This window comes from Oncorhynchus tshawytscha, linkage group LG18 (genome assembly GCF_018296145.1).
Source record: "Oncorhynchus tshawytscha isolate Ot180627B linkage group LG18, Otsh_v2.0, whole genome shotgun sequence".
Taxonomy (NCBI): domain Eukaryota; kingdom Metazoa; phylum Chordata; class Actinopteri; order Salmoniformes; family Salmonidae; genus Oncorhynchus; species Oncorhynchus tshawytscha.
The window spans coordinates 9,694,108-9,713,541 of NC_056446.1; the positions used below are offsets into that span (position 1 = coordinate 9,694,108).

Consider the following 19,434-nt stretch of genomic DNA (forward strand, 5'->3'; position numbering starts at 1 on the left):
CCATACAGGTCTGGTTTGACAAATTACCTAATAACAGTCGGGATTTAATGTAGTAAACTGGGCGGGACTTCCAACTTTATTGGCTGATCCCTTCTGGTGACCCTGTTGGAGAAAGAAAGCTTCTGGTGACCCTGTTGGAGTAAGAAAGCTTCAGGGTGACCCTGGAAGAAAATGGATTCCCTCAAAACGGAAACACCCTCAATGGCTATAACGGCACAGGTACAAAAATGAGTCCTCCATTTATCTCTGAGTAATACTGGTTCAGGCTACGGTTCACAGAATTGAAAAGTAAACATTATGCTGGTTTTGTTATTAGTTACAGCCAACCAGGCTCGCCAAACAAATGAAATACTTAGTAACAGTTTTGTAGACTTCTCCATGATAAATTCACCCCCCAGGTTACATGTCACGGTTACGAAGAGCAAAGCGGTAAACTAGTGTTATATTGCTGTGCCACAAAGTACATTAACTCGCACCAGGCCAATGATATTACAGACATAGCCACACTACTGCTGGTGATGTATGCATAAGGGTGTTAAAGCATATATTTGCTGACCTATTTTCAAACTGCGCCAAAAGTGTCACTGTCAACCAACTCAACTACATACATGGAGGCATGGTGCAACATGTTCATATGCCAGGCTGTGCAAGTGAGCAGCCCAGGATATCTTAAACAATACATCATCTGAAACCAGAACATCATCAATATGACCTGGTCGTCGCAAGACAATTCTAGACGTGATCGTTTCATCGTGAAAGATTGACTATGTTGATTTCTAATTTCAGTTTTGAAGAATTTGGCTTTTCAATGCTCAGTAGGTTTCATTTTAGCCCAGTGGATCCTATTTTCAACTGAAGCTGCTCTCCAACTTCATATAATACCTTATATAACTCAGCCCACATATAGTATCAGACAAGTCCAGCTTGTTTTACTCTGTGGTCTGCCATTCAGTGGTGATTGGGTGAGCATCCTCTCCCACGCTCTGTCCTCTCCTCCTCCAGTCTCTTTCTTTATCAGTCTCCTCTGTGTTAAAGAGCCCTCAGTATCTCTCTCTCTTCGCCTCCCTTTCTCAGCACTCTGTCTCCTTGCTGTTGATGCGGGCCTGTCTCTGGAGTCTGAAGGACAGGGCCTTGTCACTGCGCCGGGCCAGGGGCCCACGCTCTGTCAGATCCTCAAAGGAGTGTGGAGCCGAACTCCCCATGGGAAAGTCGCCCTCCAGGGCCTCTTCATCCAGGTGGGAGTCAAAACTGGGGTCCTCCTGGATGGTGGCCATGCGTGGGCTCTCCAGGGGGGGCAGGGGACTCTGGCTAGGGCTGGGAGTGGAGGTTGGGACTTGGGCCCCAGGGGTTCGAGCTGGAGTTGGGGCTTGGATGGGGGGAGTGCTGGTCTGCTGGGGGCCAGAGGCCTGGAAGCGCAGGGCTGAAATGGCAGGGGGTTTGAAGATCCGTACGGAGGCTGACTCCAGACTGCTCATAAACTCTGCATTCTGGAGACACACAAGCAGGGTCAAAGCCAAGGGTCAGAAAACCAAGATGACTACAGTGCATAATTTGTATATACAGTACCAGTCAAAAGTTTGGACACACCTACTCATTAAAGGGTTTTTCTTTATTTTTTACTATTTTCAAAACTATGAAATAACACATATGGAGTCATGTAATCAAAAAAAGTGTTAAAAGTGTTAAGGGAGAAGGAGAGTGATTGAAGTGCTGCATCAGATGACCTGGCTGTCACAATCACCTGACCTCAACCTAATAGAGACGGTTTGGGATGAGTTGCAATGCAGAGTGAAGCAAAAGCAGCCAACAACTCCTTCAAGACTGTTGGAAAAGCATTCCAGGTGAAGCTGGTTGAGAGAATGCCAAGAGTGTGCAAAGCTGTCATCAAGGCAAAGAGTGGTTAATTTGAAGAATCAAACATTTTAAATATATTTGTTTAACACTTTTTTGGTTACTACATGATTCCATATGTGGTATTTCATAGTTTAGATGTCTTCACTATTATTCTACAGTGTAGAAAATAGTACAAATAAAGAAAGAAAAACCCTTGAATGAGTAGGTGTTCTAAAACTTTTGACTTGTACTGTGTGTGTGTGACATATATGAATCAAACAATACTTACACTCGGAAAAAGCAGAGACTTGGTGGTCTGTTCATACTGCTGATCCAGTTTTTTATCCTGTAAGTGGGAAAAATATGTTAGATGTGATAATAACATGTGACGGGTACTATATAATAACATGTGACAGGTACTATATAATAAAATGATAACGTGACGGGTACTATATAATAACATGTGACAGGTTGTTATTATATAGTACATGTACAGTATTAGGTGATTGATGACAACACTCAGAATGTCTGAGTATGGGCATCCAATGTATTATTGTGTGTTAAGAAAAAAAAACACTACAGTTCCCATAATGCAACACACAACGTGGATGTGGATCTATTGCCTTGCTTGGCTACACACCAATGTATTTTGCTAGCTCAAGAATCTTGTAATCACAAGTAGCTAAACCTATGCCCCAGTTTGTCATTCATCAAGGAACAAACATAACACCTACCACACAGTGAACCAGGATGCTGAGGGGGACCCAGAAGACCAAGGAGAAGACCACCACAGAGCCCACGATGTTGTCCGCCAAAAACTTCCGAAACGTGTTGATGTCCAGCTTGTCAATGAAATCCCATAGCCTCTCAATGACATCCTGAACTTGCTTCATACATTTACCCTGAATAAGACAAAAATATCACATGCTAGTTCCAAAACCATAGAAATAGAATTACTCGAGAATAGAAAGAAGGCCCTCGGACCACAGCAATCCAGAAATGAAAACTGTACAGCCATGCAAGACTTGTTGCTAGATGTGACCAAAATAGCTGTAAGTTGCAATAGAAGTATTGTTGTCAGTTAATTTACTCCAATTAGGGCAGGGATGGTAGGGTATGGGGGGAAAGTATAGAGATTTTTTTTTAAATAATTAACAAGGGGATTAGAAATTATGCAAACAATTCCATTGATAAAGATGATCTTCCCCCCACCCCCTAAAAAATACATTTAAAGAAAACTTTTCTATTTGTTGTACATAGAAGGTTAAGAAGCATCCACTTACCATCAACAATCTTTATTTTTTTTCTTTCTTCTGGGATACACTCAAAATGCCTGTTCTAGGGATTCCATTTATATGTGCAAAACCAATCAAGTGAAAGGGGATATAATATCGATATATAATACAGTAGAGCAGGTATTCCCAAACTGAGGTAAGGGCGCAATGCCGTTGGGGGTACGCCAAATAAAAATGTGATTCACATTTCAAAATATATATAAAAAATAGATTTTAAAAAACAATTCAAACAGTCCATTTAGTAAGGCCCGTGTCCATAGAGACATACCAGCTCTACTGGTAGTACTGCTAGTACTGGTTGCAGATGGGCCTCCGCACACCCATGTAGATATTCCATTAAAAATCAGCTGTTTCCAGCTACAATATTCACAACATTAACAATATTTACACTATATTTCTGATCAATTTGATGTTATTCGAATGGACAAAAAAAATGTAATTTTCTTTAAAAAACAAGGAGATTTCTAAGTGACCCCAAACTTTTAAACGGACGTGTATACTGGGAGTAGTGCCTTTCCTCAGCCACAGTGTGTTATATGTGGAAAAAGTACAATCTCACAACTTGCAGACATCTAGAAACAAAACATGCCAATTTGAAAAAACAGATCATTAAGACGACTTTTGAGTAGTAAGACGTATAAAAGCAAAAGATACCATTAACCAGAAGGAACTAGAAGGGTCTTATATGGTGAGTTACCGAGTGGCAAGGACAGGCAAGCCCCATACTATTGTGGAGGACTTAATTCTTCCTGCTGCTGCGGATATGGCTGGGACAATGCTGGGGGAAAAGGCCCAAAAAAACTATACAGACAATGCCTCCATCAAACACTGTTTCCCGACACATCAGTGACTTGGCAGGAGATGTTCTGAAACAATTACTGCTTCGCATACAAGTCAGTGAATTCTATGCATTACAACTGGATGAGGTAACAGACGTGGCGGACCTGGCACAGCTCCTGGTATATGTCTGTTATGTTAATGGGGGGTCAATTAAGGACGACATCCTCTTCTGCAAACCCCTGGAAATCAGGACAACAGAAGAAGATCTTTTTGTGAAGAATCAACAACAAGTGGGACACAATCATGAAGTGGAACGACATTTATTGGATATTTCAAACTTTTTTAACAAATCAAAAACTGAAAAATTGGGCGTGCAAAATTATTCAGCCCCCTTAAGTTAATACTTTGTAGCGCCACCTTTTGCTGCGATTACAGCTGTAAGTCGCTTGGGGTATGTCTCTATCAGTTTTGCACATCGAGAGACTGACATTTTTTCCCATTCCTCCTTGCAAAACAGCTCGAGCTCAGTGAGGTTGGATGGAGAGCATTTGTGAACAGCAGTTTTCAGTTCTTTCCACAGATTCTCGATTGGATTCAGGTCTGGACTTTGACTTGGCCATTCTAACACCTGGATATGTTTATTTTTGAACCATTCCATTGTAGATTTTGCTTTATGTTTTGGATCATTGTCTTGTTGGAAGACAAATCTCCGTCCCAGTCTCAGGTCTTTTGCAGACTCCATCAGGTTTTCTTCCAGAATGGTTCTGTATTTGTCTCCATCCATCTTCCCATCAATTTTAACCATCTTCCCTGTCCCTGCTGAAGAAAAGCAGGCCCAAACCATGATGCTGCCACCACCATGTTTGACAGTGGGGATGATGTGTTCAGCTGTGTTGCTTTTACGCCAAACATAACGTTTTGCATTGTTGCCAAAAAGTTCAATTTTGGTTTCATCTGACCAGAGCACCTTCTTCCACATGTTTGGTGTGTCTCCCAGGTGGCTTGTGGCAAACTTTAAACGACACTTTTTATGGATATCTTTAAGAAATGGCTTTCTTGCCACTCTTCCATAAAGGCCAGATTTGTGCAATATACGACTGATTGTTGTCCTATGGACAGAGTCTCCCACCTCAGCTGTAGATCTCTGCAGTTCATCCAGAGTGATCATGGGCCTCTTGGCTGCATCTCTGATCAGTCTTCTCCTTGTATGAGCTGAAAGTTTAGAGGGATGGCCAGGTCTTGGTAGATTTGCAGTGGTCTGATACTCCTTCCATTTCAATATTATCGCTTGCACAGTGCTCCTTGGGATGTTTAAAGCTTGTGAAATCTTTTGTATCCAAATCCGGCTTTAAACTTCTTCACAAAAGTATCTCGGACCTGCCTGGTGTGTTCCTTGTTCTTCATGATGCTCTCTGCGCTTTTAACAGACCTCTGAGACTATCACAGTGCAGGTGCATTTATACGGAGACTTGATTACACACAGGTGGATTGTATTTATCATCATTAGTCATTTAGGTCAACATTGGATCATTCAGAGATCCTCACTGAACTTCTGGAGAGAGTTTGCTGCACTGAAAGTAAAGGGGCTGAATAATTTTGCACGCCCAATTTTTCAGCTTTTGATTTGTTAAAAAAGTTTGAAATATCCAATAAATGTCGTTCCACTTCATGATTGTGTCCCACTTGTTGTTGATTCTTCACAAAAAAATACAGTTTTATATCTTTGTGTTTGAAGCCTGAAATGTGGCAAAAGGTCGCAAAGTTCAAGGGGGCCGAATACTTTCGCAAGGCACTGTATCTGTACTGATGGCGCAAAAGCCAAGACAGGGAGACATAGTGGAAGGATAACGCACGTGCAAGCAGTTGCTCCCGACCCACTTGGGTAAACTGCAGCATCCACCGAGAGGCTCTTGCTGCCAAAGGAATGCCTGACAGCTTGAAAGACATTTTGGACACTACAGTGAAAATGGTTAACTTTGTTAAAGCAAGACCACTGAACTCTCGTGTATTTTCTGCACTATGCAATGACATGGGCAGCGACCATGTAATGCTTTTACAACATACAGAAGTGCGCTGGTTATCAAGGGGCAAAGTATTGACACGTTTTCTTTTTAATTGAGAGACGAGCTTACAGTTTTCTTTACTGACCATAATTTTTCACTTGTCTGACCACTTGCACGATGTTTCTCGCACGCTGTTTCTCACACGACTGGCCTATCTGGGTGATGTTTTTTCTCTCCTGAATGATCTGAATCTAGGATTACAGAGACTCTCCGTGACTATACTCAATGTGCGGGACAAAATTGAGGCTATGATTAAGAATTCGGAGCTCTTTTCTGTCTGCATTAACAAGGACAACACACAGGTCGTTCCGTCATTGTATGATTTTTTGTGTGCAAATGAACAAGCTCACGAACAATGTCAAATGTGATATAGCGAAGCACCTGAGTAACTGGGTGCGCAATTATGCAGGTACTTTCCCGAAACGGTGACACAAACAACTGGATTTGTTATCCCGTTCATGCCCTGCCTCCAGTCCACTTACTGATATCTGAACAAGAGAGCCTCATCAAAATTGCAACAAGCGGTTCAGTGAAAATTTAATTTAATCAGAAGCCACTGCCAGATTTCTTGATACGGCTGTGCTCAGAGTTTCTTGCCTTAGCAAATCGCACTGTTAAGACACTGATGCCCTTTGCATCCACGTACCTATGTGAGAGTGGATTCTCGGCCCTCACTAGCATGAAAACTAAATACAGGCACAGACTGAGTGTGGGAAATGATTTAAGACAGACCATCTCCAATACAACCCAACATTGCAGAGATATGCATCCTTTCAAGCACACCCTTCTCATTAACCTGTGGTGAGTTATTCACGATGTTCTATGAACAAATAAGGTTTTATATGCAAGATGGTTTAATAAAGAGCAAAATGATTGATTATTATTATTATTATATTATTATTTGTGCCCTGGTCCTATAAGAGCTCTTTGTCACTTCCCATGAGCCGGGCTGTGACAAAAAAACTCACACTCATTCTTATTTTTAATAAATGTATTGTATAGTGTGCATGTGGCAGGCTTACAATGATGGCAGAAAAAAACAACATTTGAAAGTGCACTGACCCTGGTGCTAGAGGGGGTCCGCAGCTAGAGGTTGAATGTCTGAAGGGGTACGGGACTATAAAAAGTTTGGGAACCACTGCACTAGAGGGTAAGGGTCAGAGGTCAGGTGTCACTTACTGCTCCGTCACAGAAGCCCACGGTGCAGGGTTTCCCCTTGCGGAGGTAGATGAATTCCCCTCCGTCGTCCTGGAATGGGGCGCACACTCCACTGGTGCTTCGACAGCACACTTTACATGACGAGTTGGTTTCTAGAGCGGGTAGGAAGAACAACACACTGTAGTAAAACATATTATGAGTAAAAGGCATCTTTAATAAAGCAGAACACTTAGCGTATACAGGTTCTGTGTGGCTCAGTTGGTAGAGCATGGTAGAGCATGGCGCTTGTAATGTACAATTCCCGCTGAGGCAACCCATGCAAAAACGGCTTAATGGCATGTGATATTATATTATGTCTTGAGGTTGGATTAGTCCACTACAGCCTTTAAAAGGAGGGGTGGTGATGGTGAGGGGAGTGTACCATTGCAGGCGCAGGACTGCAGGTTCTTGACGGCCTCACAGAAAGGGATACATACACCGTCCAGACACTCTCCGTTGTCCAAACACACAGTCTTGTCAGGGGCGTTCTCAGGAGACGGACACTCACTACTGTTGCCTGGGAACAAAAATATGACATTGTCATTGTTCATAAAAGGACATAGAAATAACAAAGAACTAAGACATTGTTTCACGCTCATGTTTTATTAGGGCTTGTAGACATGAGAATGGTGTAGTGGTGGGGCTCCCTTTCTGGGGGGTATCAGGTGATATCAACCTACCTGTGCAGTAGGACTTGCCCTTACAGGTGGCACTGATGGGCTCCTGGCACACCTTGCCCTCCCGCTCATACTGGCACTGCTTACAGCATGCACTGTTCCTGTCACTACATCGAGAGAGAGAGAGAGAGAGAGAGAGAGAGAGAGAGGTTCTAGGAACAGTGGTAGGATTCTGACAACATTTGGTGGTCGTTTATGATATGTTGTAAGAATGTTATAAAGAATGATTCTTCTCTGTGATATCACCCTGAGAGAGAGAGAGCGAGAGAGATATCATGGTAATACAGGGTGATATCACAGAGAGAAGATTCATTCTTTATAACATTCAATCAACATATCACAAACTACCACCAAATGTTGTCAGAATCCTACCACTGTTCCTAGAACCTAAGTGGGTGTGGTGTGCAGGTATCCGGGGGTTGGTGGTTCCAGAGAGGGCTCACCTGCACTTGGCTGTGGGGCGGAGCTTGCAGTCGGAGGTACAGCAGCGGTCGTCGTTGATGTGCAGCAGTCCCGGGTCACACTCCTCACCCTGTTCCACCCTGCTGTTCCCACACACGTTACTGTTCCTCTCCCTGAAGCACACTGGAGCCTTGTTCCTCAGACGCTTCACAATGGAGATCTTACTGCAGTTGGAGAAAAGCTGGGGACACAAAACAAGGTCAAGAGCCGTGTCCGAAACTGGCACCCTATTTCCTCCATTGCGCACTACTTCTGACCAGAGCCCTATGGCCTAGGGTGCCGTTTCGGACACATCCATAATCATTCTTGGTATAATGAAGACTTAAGGTTTGCTTAAGATTAATGTTTGGTTTGTCGAGTGGGGAAAAAGGAGGGTATTTGAACCTTGTTGTTGACGTGGTCTCCGCTCACAGCGATGGGGTACATGACGTATTTGCCCCCCTCGTCTTCCCTGGGAGCACAGTAGGGGATGTTATCAGGGTCGTGCTCTGCCCCAAAGTTATGGCCCAGCTCATGAGTTGTCACCAGGTCTGCCTCCTGAGGGCAAACCATAAGAAAAGGTCATATTAGTGAAATATGATGGTGCCTATTCCAGCCAGAATAATAGGTATTGCCTTTGTGTACATTTGGATGTTCCAAATTCGAAGCGTCTTTTTTTTTTTAAGTTGCAGGGGCGGTCTCCCAGACACAGATTAAGCCTAGTCCTGGACTAAAATGAATGCCCAGTGGAGAATTGTTTTTCTGTCCAAGTCTAAGTTTATTCTGTGTCTGGGTCTCATAAACCCACCTTGGTCAGAATAGTCTTCCCATAGTTCTTAGTGCTGGTGAGCCCAGTGTTGAGATAAATAGCTCTCGTCTCAGGCGAAGATGGAGGGCACTCTGATGACAGAGAAGGACAAACATTTTCCAATATCAGTTTACCTACGTCAGAGTTGTGGTCAAGGTTAATGTGTTGACGGGAGGCTTATTATCCGTCCCAAAATGGAACCCTATTCCCTATATAGTGCACTACTTTGAACCAGCGCCTTACGGGCCTGGGAGAACATGGGACTTGCTCAAAAGTAGTACAATACATAGGGAATGGGGTGCTATTTGGGGACACAACCTTACTCTCTGAGCAGAGGCCCCCAGGGATGCCCTGTCTGGAGGGGGCCACATAGGCCAGGCCCAGGGTCCCCTCGTCAAAGTCCTGGTAGGTGAACAGGTGAGCCAGACACACCTTGGACGCGTTGTCTGCTATGTCCACACTGAATTGCTGCAATGAGAACAAAGAGGGAATATATTATGGCCTATTATCATACAGTATACGACTACTCTGATGTCATTACTCAGATGATTAAACATGCTGCTCACCTCCAAAAGCTTCTTCACGTCCCAGACATCCTTACCCTCTACGGGACTTCCCCTCATGTTGAAGTGGGCCTCCCCCGGGGGTACGCGGGTGGGGACCTTCTCAATGATGATCTACATTGAGGATTAAAGATTGAGAATGATGGGAAGGAAGAATCAATCATCAATCCCACCTCATGGTAAAAAAAAATGTTTTAAAGGACAGTGATCATCTGTTCCCGGCAGCATGGCAACGGGGTAGTTCTCAGCCTGTCTCAGCTAACTCACCTGTTGGATCTGAACCCCGTATCCTTTATACTCGTCATCCCACGACGTCGACCTGTAGATGTCATCCACGCGGTCAATCAGCTCGATCTGACCGACCAATCACAAACAGGGAGAAAGGTAGGTGGTGTTTTTCCACATACAACCATCAAGCCAAAGACCACCCCAAACAACATAGGATGCATCCCAAATGGCATCCCATTTCCTTTATAGTGCACTACTTTTGACCAGAGCTAAATGGGTTAAATGAGGAAGACACATTTCAGTTGAATGCATTCCGTTGTACAACTGACGAGGTATCCCCCTTTGCCTATAGGCCCTGGTCAAAAGAAGGGGCAACTGCATAGGGAGTAGTGCACTACTTTTGACAAGAGTGCCATTTGGGACACACATAACATCACATCTTATCTTACTAAACATCGCCCCCCACCAGGTAGTTGAGGGTAGTGCTCTCCTCGCCACGGCCCATCTCTTGGAAGAAGCGATGGTCAGCCACCAAGAGTAAAGGGCAGGTGTTCTTCCTGTGGTCATGGACCTGTCTCTTCTCCCTGACCAGGGGCTCTGTGGATGAGTGGAGAGGAGATCATGTTTCATTGCCAGTCAGTGCCATAGAGACATTGTCAAGCTGAACTACACACCACTTTTATTTTCTACACTACACCACCCTAAACAGAGCATTGGGCAGATTCAAGCTGTCAATTTCACAAATATATTGCAATTAGACATCTCATGCCATACAATTAACAACAGCAACTGAGATCACCGAGTGCTTCTCATAAAGAGTGATTTGGTTCTCACACCATAACTGCAGGGAACATGGCTATGTCGTCATCATCATGGGTCTGCCATTACAGCTAACTTAAAGTATATGTGTTGTATTTTATTTAACTAGGCAAGTCATTTAAGCTAGTATGAATAACGGATGAGGATATGATTATTAATTTAACAGACACTGACAATGTGACCAGGGCTTCTGGATAGCCTGATATGTGAATATGTTTAGTTTGACTGTAAATTCAATCATATTAAAATAGCATACATTGGGTTGCATTAGATGGAGTGGTCACTACATGTGGTTTGGACTTATGAGGGACAGGATTTTACTGTTTGGGAAAGCTCCACCCCACATTCTTCTCTCATAGTCAACTATGAGTTCAATCCTACTCAACCTTCACCTCCTACTCTCCCCCCCACACTCGCTCTCTCCCTCGTGCTCCCCTACTCACCCTCTCAGTCTTCACCCTACTTCCCTCTCTCCCACTTACCTTCCTCCTCATCCTCCAGTCTAGCTGATCTCATACTCTCAGGCAGCAGGTCATTGGAGTCAGCCTTCACGTAGCCACAGACCTTGGGCGAGGCCAGTCGGCTGATGTTCCTTATGTGCTCAGGACGGTATACCAGCAAACGGCCATCGGGGGGCGCCGACGTAAACCTCCACAGGGGCTGAGAAAGGACAGGGAGTCAAACAAAAGGGGGGTATTTTGACACTTTATTGAGACAGTATGGGAATCAGAAGAGGATTCAGGCAGGTGAGAGAAACATTGGGAAGGGTGGACACAGGGATTGAGCCCTGGTTTCCGGTGGGGAGATTTGTATATGTGACATATGCCAGGAGTGTTACCACAGCTCTGCCCAGAAAGGAAGATTTTATATGATTATAAAACTCAGGTGGATTATATACAGAATATTCCTCACACACACTGAGACTTTTCAGAGTAGATTGTCATATTGTTGTAATATCACAATCTGCTGTTAAAATAGTGTGATACCATACCTCAATGTTGTACTCTGCTCCGTCAGTGAGGATGTGTGCCGAGAAGTCATTGTCATCAATATGCGCCTGCACTCTAGAGTTCTCCTCCCCTTCAAATGGACAACACTCAGTAAACAACTATGATGCGAAACACCACAAAATATAAACATGGGACAAAGCCAAATTCCTAAGGCACTAAGAGACGTTAAAGTGATAGTTTACTCCAAAATCAGATGTTAGCCAAATGTTTTCAGACCTCAAAAGTGGTCCAAGGTTGATGAGTCCAGATGATACTGGTAGGCAACCTTTTATAATCAATGTAGCACTTTAAAGCCCCATAATGGACCTCAATCTGGTGGCTTCTGAGCCCAACCATGTGGTGTCCATCTTACCTATGACATGGCCGGTGAAGAAGTTCTGTCTGTTGACCTCGTAACTGTCCTCCTGTCCATCCTCACCCACGAACACAGCACTGAAGTCCCCTGTGAACAGCTCCGTGTTGGTCCTCAGATACAGCCTGAAATGCCTAGCGCACACAAACAGAGTAAGAAACAGGGTGAAAGTAAATCACAAAGATCATTAATCAGATCAGTGACTAGTGCAACTGAGGCATTGACATTTGAATTGCATCCCAATGGAACCCTAGTCCCTATATAGTGCACTACTTTTGACCAGGGCCCATAGGGACACAACCGTGGAGTTCCTACCTCTGTAAGGCAGTGAAGCTGAGATGTCGTTCCACGTGGGTCTGTGTCTGGAGGTCCCGCCGCCGGACCGAGTGAGTCTGGAGACTGGCGAGGGGCAGCACCTCAAAGTCTGAAAGCATGGAACTGAGGAAGTCTGAAACAAAAGGCAGAGGATAACAGAACAGATGAGTACAGAACACATTTTCCTGACTAAATACTACCAACACAAGAAAGTTCATATACCAACCTATTCAACCTAAAACTATTCAGTTTTATTCGATTCTATCAGAACAGTTCTCTCATAACACATCAAGTGCCAGGGGGGTTAACCCAGGAGTTATACTATTATTGCTGCCATAATTGCTATATTGGCATGTACAAGTGGTCTCACATGCAAAGTCTGAAATACTTTTTCCTTCAGATGTTATTTCCATATGGAAAATACTATTATGATGTATATTCTTTGGCAACTGTTATGTGTGTGGGATGTTTGGTTTGTGACCATCCCCATCTCGAGTAGCATAAACTCATGACATCTGTTTAACTGAAAATCAAGTTAGCCTAGGCTCTCTCCACTCACCATATTCAGGATCTACAACCTCCGCAGGCGGCTTTGTTGCACCATTCGTTAAAAATAGAGAAACTATAAATAAAAAGACTATCTGCATATCGGTATTTATGGGTGGAACGTGTAAAAAAAAAGAAAAAAATCCATACACTGGTCAAAAAACTGTTTCCACAGTATGTGTTGTATCGGGATAATCTCTCCAAAAGCCCACTAATTGAGGTGTTTCCGAATTCCCAAGGCAGGCAACAATTTAACAAAATTGGTACGGTGACCATGTAACAAAATTGGTACGGTGACCATGTAAGCAAAACATTCAGTTGTTCTGCAACTATAACCGATTGTTAAAAGTCGGACTTCTAGTTTCGGCAAAAATATTTGTTCTTGAAAACCAGCTCCCGCATACCCGGAAGTGTTGTGACAGAAAAAAAATCACATTACAGTTGTTCAATTTACATTAACATGACGCGTAGCCTACACACTATTTTCACCGCAATCTATCCCCTGTTGTAGACTAATTTTACCCCCCAAAAAACTTAAAATTGTTCTTCTGTAGATCTGTGTTCGGAGGATCTTGCAGAACATTTTTGCTTCAGTCACTGCAGCTCTTACATAAGGATAATAAAGCTTTAGCAGCAGTAGAGGGATTGCAAACCCGAGCGACATCTGGGCTGGTCTATTTTTAATGCTTGGACATCCCATTTTAACGTCTAACATTTGCGTTTAAAATCCCAACCATATGCCTAGGCCTGGGTAGTAGTGTATGTATAGACCTATTTTGTCAACGTGAAATTACTGTCATTACTTTCAATTACTTTCATTACTTTCAATTACTTTCAAATAAGATTTTCTGGGGGGCCGTTCACTGACAACGCTGAAACAACCATGAAATAACTTATCTTATACAGTAACACGCCTATTACAGTTACCTTACATATTATATTCTTGCGCAAATATACATTATGTAATAAGCATTTGATCAAATTACGTAGGCCTACGCTATGATGTACAGGTAGCTGCCAAAATAAAGGAAACACTTTATTAATTGAAGGATACAAATGAATTGAAGGATTAGATTTTATTGAAAGCAGGTGCTTCCACACAGGTGTGGTTCCTGAATTAATTAGTTAAGCAATTAATGTCCCATCATGCGTGTGTGTGTGTGTGTGTGTGTGTGTGTGTGTGTGTGTGTGTGTGTGTGTGTGTTTTCATTAAACGTTTTCCGTTTGGAGTAAATGGTTTCTGGTGCAACAGAATGCAAAACGTTTTGCAACAGGATTGGCAAAATGAATACATCCCTGATCTCAAACCAACTGAACACTTAAGGGGGTTTCTAGAGTTGTATTACATCCCTTTTCACTTGGTTGGTTTTGCACATATAAATGGAATCCCTAGAACAGGCATTTTGAGTGTATCCCAGAAGAAAGAAAAAAATATAGATTGTTTGATGGTAAGTGGATGCTTCTTAACCTTCTGTGTACAACAACAACAAGAAAAGTTGCAACCCTCCAATAGAGTTCCAGTTATCTATGTGCATTGAAGCTGTTATGGCGGCTCGTGGTGCCCCAACACCCTATTAAGACGCTATGTGTTTCCTTTATTTTGGCATTTACCTGTATATTAAAGTGGTGAGCTCTATTCTTGAAGTGATGTGAGATGGGCTTAAAAGCCTGCTATTTTCATTCTCCAGTCTCAGTCTGTCTTGAGAAGTCTATTAATACTATGTCTGGGCTTTATGAGACCGCTGGACGTCAGTGGTAGCCTACAGTAGTTGGTCTGAGATTCGATATTCGCCAGACATTTGGAACTTCAATAGTTAGCGAACAATTTGAGCTATATACCTCAGGTTATTTATGAAGAGAAAAAAGTGTACAACATTGCACAGGTTTTATTATTTTCATAATCACACGGAAACGGTGGAGGCAGCCTGTAACACTGTCAATGTAACTAGTTAGGGACCGTCAACAAAGTGCATGATCACTATTTACACATTTCAATACTTCTTCTACCAATAACATACCAACCTCATTTTAACTGTTGATTATTCCTAACAAAGAGAGACATGATGCACATGCCTTTGGATTTCTCATAAAATCATTCCCAGTTATAAATACACTACCATTCAAAAGTATGGGTTCTCTTGGAAATTTCCTTGTTTTTGAAAGAAAAGCAAGTTTTTTTGTTGATTAAAATAACAACAAATTGATCAGAAATACAGTGTAGACATTGTTAATGTTGTAAATGACTATTGTAGTTGGAAACAGATGATTTTTAATGGAGTATCTGCATAGGCGTACAGAAGCCCATTATCAGCAACCATCACTCCTGTGTTCCAATGGCACGTTGCGTTAGCTAATCTAAGTTTGCTAATCCAAGAAGGCCAGCATACCGGAGTCGCCTCTTCACGGTTGACGTTGAGACTGGTGTTTTGCGGGTACTATTTAATGAAGCTGACAGTTGAGGACTTGTGAGGTGTCTGTTTCTCACACTAGACACTGTAATGTACTTGTCCTTTAGCTCAATTGTGCACCGGGGCCTCCCACTCCTCTTTCTATTCTGGTTAGGGCCAGTTTGCACTGCTCTGTGAAGGGAGTAGTACACAGCATTGTACAAGATCTTCAGTTTCTTGGCAATTTCTTGCATAGAATAGACTTCATTTCTCAGAACAAGAATAGACTGAGGAGTTTCAGAAGAAAGTGCTTTGTTTCTGAACATTTTGAGCCTGGAATCAAACCCACAAATGTTGATGCTCCAGATACTCAACTAGTCTAAAGAAGGCCAGTTTTATTGCTTCTTTAATAAGAACAACATTTTTCAGCTGTGCTAACATAATTGCAAAATGATTTTCTAATGATCCATTAGCCTTTTAAAATGATAAACTTGGATTAGCTAACACAACGTGCCATTGGAACACAGGAGTGATGGATGCTGATAATGGGCCTCTGTACGCCTATGTAGATATTCAATAAAAAAATCTGCCGTTTCCAGCTACAATAGTCATTTACAATATTAACAATGTCTCACCACGCTGCCCCTTGGTCCTCTTCTTTTAACGGCCGTGACAGAACTTCCCACCAACAACGGACCAAGCAGGGTGGTAAGGAGGAGCAGAGTGTCCAGGATTCATGGACTTGGGAGGAAATCCTGGACGGGAAAGGACCCTGGAGGTAGGCTGGGGAATATCACCGTCCGAAAGAGGAACTGGAAGCAGCTAAAGCTGAGCGGCGGCGATATGAGGAGGCTAACCATCGAAGCAGGCACGAGAGGCAGCCCCCCCAAAAAAAAAAAAACAGGGAGTGTGGCAGAGTTAGGATTCAGACCTGAGCTAACTCCCCGTGCTTACCGTGGCGAACATGTGACTGGTCAGGCACTGTGCTATGGGGTGATGCGCATGGTGTCTCGAGTGAGCATTCACAGGCCGGTGTGCTCTGTGCCAGCGTCCAGCATTTGCCGGGTGGAAGTGCTCATCCTGCCAGAATGGGTTGTGCCAGCTCTGCGTTCGAGACGCCTGTGCGCCTCCACGGCCCAGTGTATCCGGTGCCTCTGCAAGGATAAAGCCTCTGGTATGTCTCCCCAGCCTGGTGAATCCTGTGCCTGCGCCCAGAGCCAGGCCTCCTGTGTGTCTCTCCATTCCAGTGATGTTCCATGGCAAGAAGCCTCCAGTGATGATCCATGGCACGAAGCCTCCAGTGATGATCCATGGCACGAAGCCTCCAGTGATGATCCAAGGCACGAAGCCTCCAGTGATGTTCCATGGCAAGAAGCCTCCAGTGATGTTCCATGGCACGAAGCCTCCAGTGATGTTCCATGGCACGAAGCCTCCAGTGATGATCCATGGCACGAAGCCTCCAGTGATGAGCCATGGCACGAAGCCTCCAGTGATGAGCCATGGCACGAAGCCTCCAGTGATGATCCATGGCACGAAGCCTCCAGTGATGATCCATGGCACGAAGCCTCCAGTGATGATCCATGGCACGAAGCCTCCAGTGATGATCCATGGCACGAAGCCTCCAGTGATGATCCATGGCACGAAGCCTCCAGTGATGATCCATGGCACGAAGCCTCCAGTGATGATCCATGGCACGAAGCCTCCAGTGATGATCCATGGCACGAAGCCTCCAGTGATGATCCATGGCACGAAGCCTCCAGTGATGATCCATGGCAAGAAGCCTCCAGTGATGATTCATGGCACGAAGCCTCCAACGACGGCCTCCAATCGCCTCCAGCGACGTCATTCAGTCCGGAACCTCCAGCGATGGCCTCCGGTCCGGAGCCTCCAGCAACGGCCTCCGATCCGGAGCCTCCAGCGACGGCCTCCGGTCCGGAGCCTCCAGAGACGGCCTCCGGTCCGGGGCCCGCGGCGAGGGTCCCCGGTCCGGGGCCCGCAGCGAGAGTCCCCAGCCCGGGGCTCGCAGCGAGGGTCCCCGCACCAGAGGTGCCACCAAAGTGGGGTGAGCCAGTGGTGGAGCGGGGTCTGCGTCCCTCACCTGGGGGGGGGGTACTGTCACGCCCTGACCTTAGAGATCCTTTTATGTCTCTATTTGGTTTGGTCAGGGTGTGATTTGGGGTGGGTATTCTATGTTCTATTATTTGTATTTCTATGTTTTGGCCGGGTAGGGTTCTCAATCAGGGACAGCTGTCTATCGTTGTTTCTGATTGAGAACCATACTTAGGTAGCCCTTTTCCCACCTGTCTTTGTGGGAAGTTGACTTTGTTATGGCACATAGCCTTTAGCTTCACAGTTTGTTTTTTAGAGTTTATATTGTTTTGTAAGCTCACCACCCTGCACCTTGGTCCTCTTCATTCAACGGCTGTGACAAGTAGTGTATGCATGTGTATATATATACAGTACCAATCAAAAGTTTGGACACACCTACTCATTGCAGATTTTTTTACTTTATTTCTATTATTTTCTACATTGTAGAATAAGAGTGAAGACATCAAAACTATGGAATAACACATGTGGAATCATGTAGTAGCCAAGTGTTAAACATATCAAAATATATTTTAGATTTGAGATTCTTCAAAGTAGTCACCCTTTGCCTTGATGACAGCTTTGCACACTCTTGGCATTCTCTCAACTGGCTTCATGAGGTATACATTTCAATTAACAGGTGTGCCTTGTTAAGAGTTAATTTGTGGAATGCATTACATTCTTAATGCATTTGAGCCAATCAGTTGTATTGTGACAAGGTAGGGCTGGTATACAGAACATAGCCCTATTTTGTAAAAAACAAAGTCCATATTATGGCAAGAACAGCTAAAATTAGCAAAGAGAAACAACATTCCATCATTATTTTAAGACTTGAAGGTTAGTCAATCCGGAACATTTCATAGAACTTTGAAAGTTTCTTCAAACGCAGTTGCAAAAACCATCAAGTGCTATGATGAAACTGTCTCTCATGAGGACCGCCACAGGAAGACCCAGTTACCTCTGCTGCAGAGGATAAGTTCATTTGAGTTAACTGCACCTCAGATTGCAGTCCAAATAAATGCTTCACAGAGTTCAAGTAACAGACCCATGTTTGACTCAGGCCTTCATGGTCGAATTGCTGCAAAGAAACCATTACTAAAGGACACCAATAATAATAAGAGACTTGCTTGGGCCAAGAAACACGAGCAATGGACATTAGACCGGTGGAAATCTGTCCTTTGGTCTGATGAGTCCAAATATTTTGTTACAACCGCCATGTCTTTGTGAGACACAGAGTACGTGGACAGATGATCTCCGCATGTGTGGTTCCCTCCGCGAAGCATGGAGGAGGAGGTGTGATGATGTGGGGATGCTTTGCTGGTGACACTGTCTGTGATTTATTTAGAATTCAAGGCACTTAACCAGCATTTCACCACAGCATTCTGCAGCAATATGCCATCCCATCTGGTTTATGCTTAGTGGGACTATCCTTTGTCCTGAGGAGCCTCAGTCTTCATAGTAGGTAAGAAATGTATTGTACTGTGTTTTCAGTGAAGTTAAGGCTTCTGTTTGTAATAATCCCCAAGTAATTGAAACTGCTAAACCTCTCTACCTGTCCTCAATTGAGGGTCAACTGAGGCTATGAAATCAGCCTTCCTTCTGAAGTCAAAGAGGACCTCCTTTGCATTCTTCACACAGTGATTTGCAATGTTTCAACCTAATGTATTTTTTTGTGTCTTTTGTGAATGGTGTATAACTATTTAATATAATTGCTTGCATTGCTTATTACATGTCTATCACATGTTATTTACCCATTTGTGATGCATCTTTATTTCTTACTTTATTCCATATTCCCAGACACTATGCCGATGATCAATGTTATACTGGAAACCTGACTCAGTTATTCTTCCCCTCTGTCCTAACTTATCCCTTAAGTCTGTAGCTTGCCAGCACTAGCGCCTATTTCTGTCATTCTTCAATAACTGTTTTGATAAATCAGTATGTTCATTGGCATCAAATATGGTTTCTTTGGATCAATAGAAAGACAGAAAATAGATCTATTCCCGCCGGTGAAATGATGGCACACATTTATCAA

The 19,434-nt window shown here is 43.7% G+C and overlaps 1 protein-coding gene across 1 annotated transcript; it reads right to left on the reverse strand.

The window, feature by feature from the left end:
* Nucleotides 1-53: 53 nt before the first annotated feature.
* Nucleotides 54-13,610, reverse strand: adam17b (ADAM metallopeptidase domain 17b). Its single transcript, XM_024377748.2, has 18 exons — nt 12,941-13,610; nt 12,382-12,514; nt 12,067-12,200; nt 11,696-11,784; nt 11,187-11,364; nt 10,352-10,482; nt 9,925-10,011; nt 9,661-9,771; nt 9,418-9,562; nt 9,095-9,186; nt 8,692-8,844; nt 8,289-8,488; nt 7,849-7,952; nt 7,551-7,685; nt 7,151-7,281; nt 2,568-2,735; nt 2,123-2,179; nt 54-1,487 (listed from the first exon to the last, which is right to left on the reverse strand). Exons 1-18 carry the CDS (start codon nt 13,026-13,028, stop codon nt 1,071-1,073), a joined length of 2,553 nt encoding a protein of 850 aa, XP_024233516.1. The 5' UTR covers nt 13,029-13,610; the 3' UTR covers nt 54-1,070.
* Between the last annotated feature and the right edge of the window lie 5,824 nt (nt 13,611-19,434).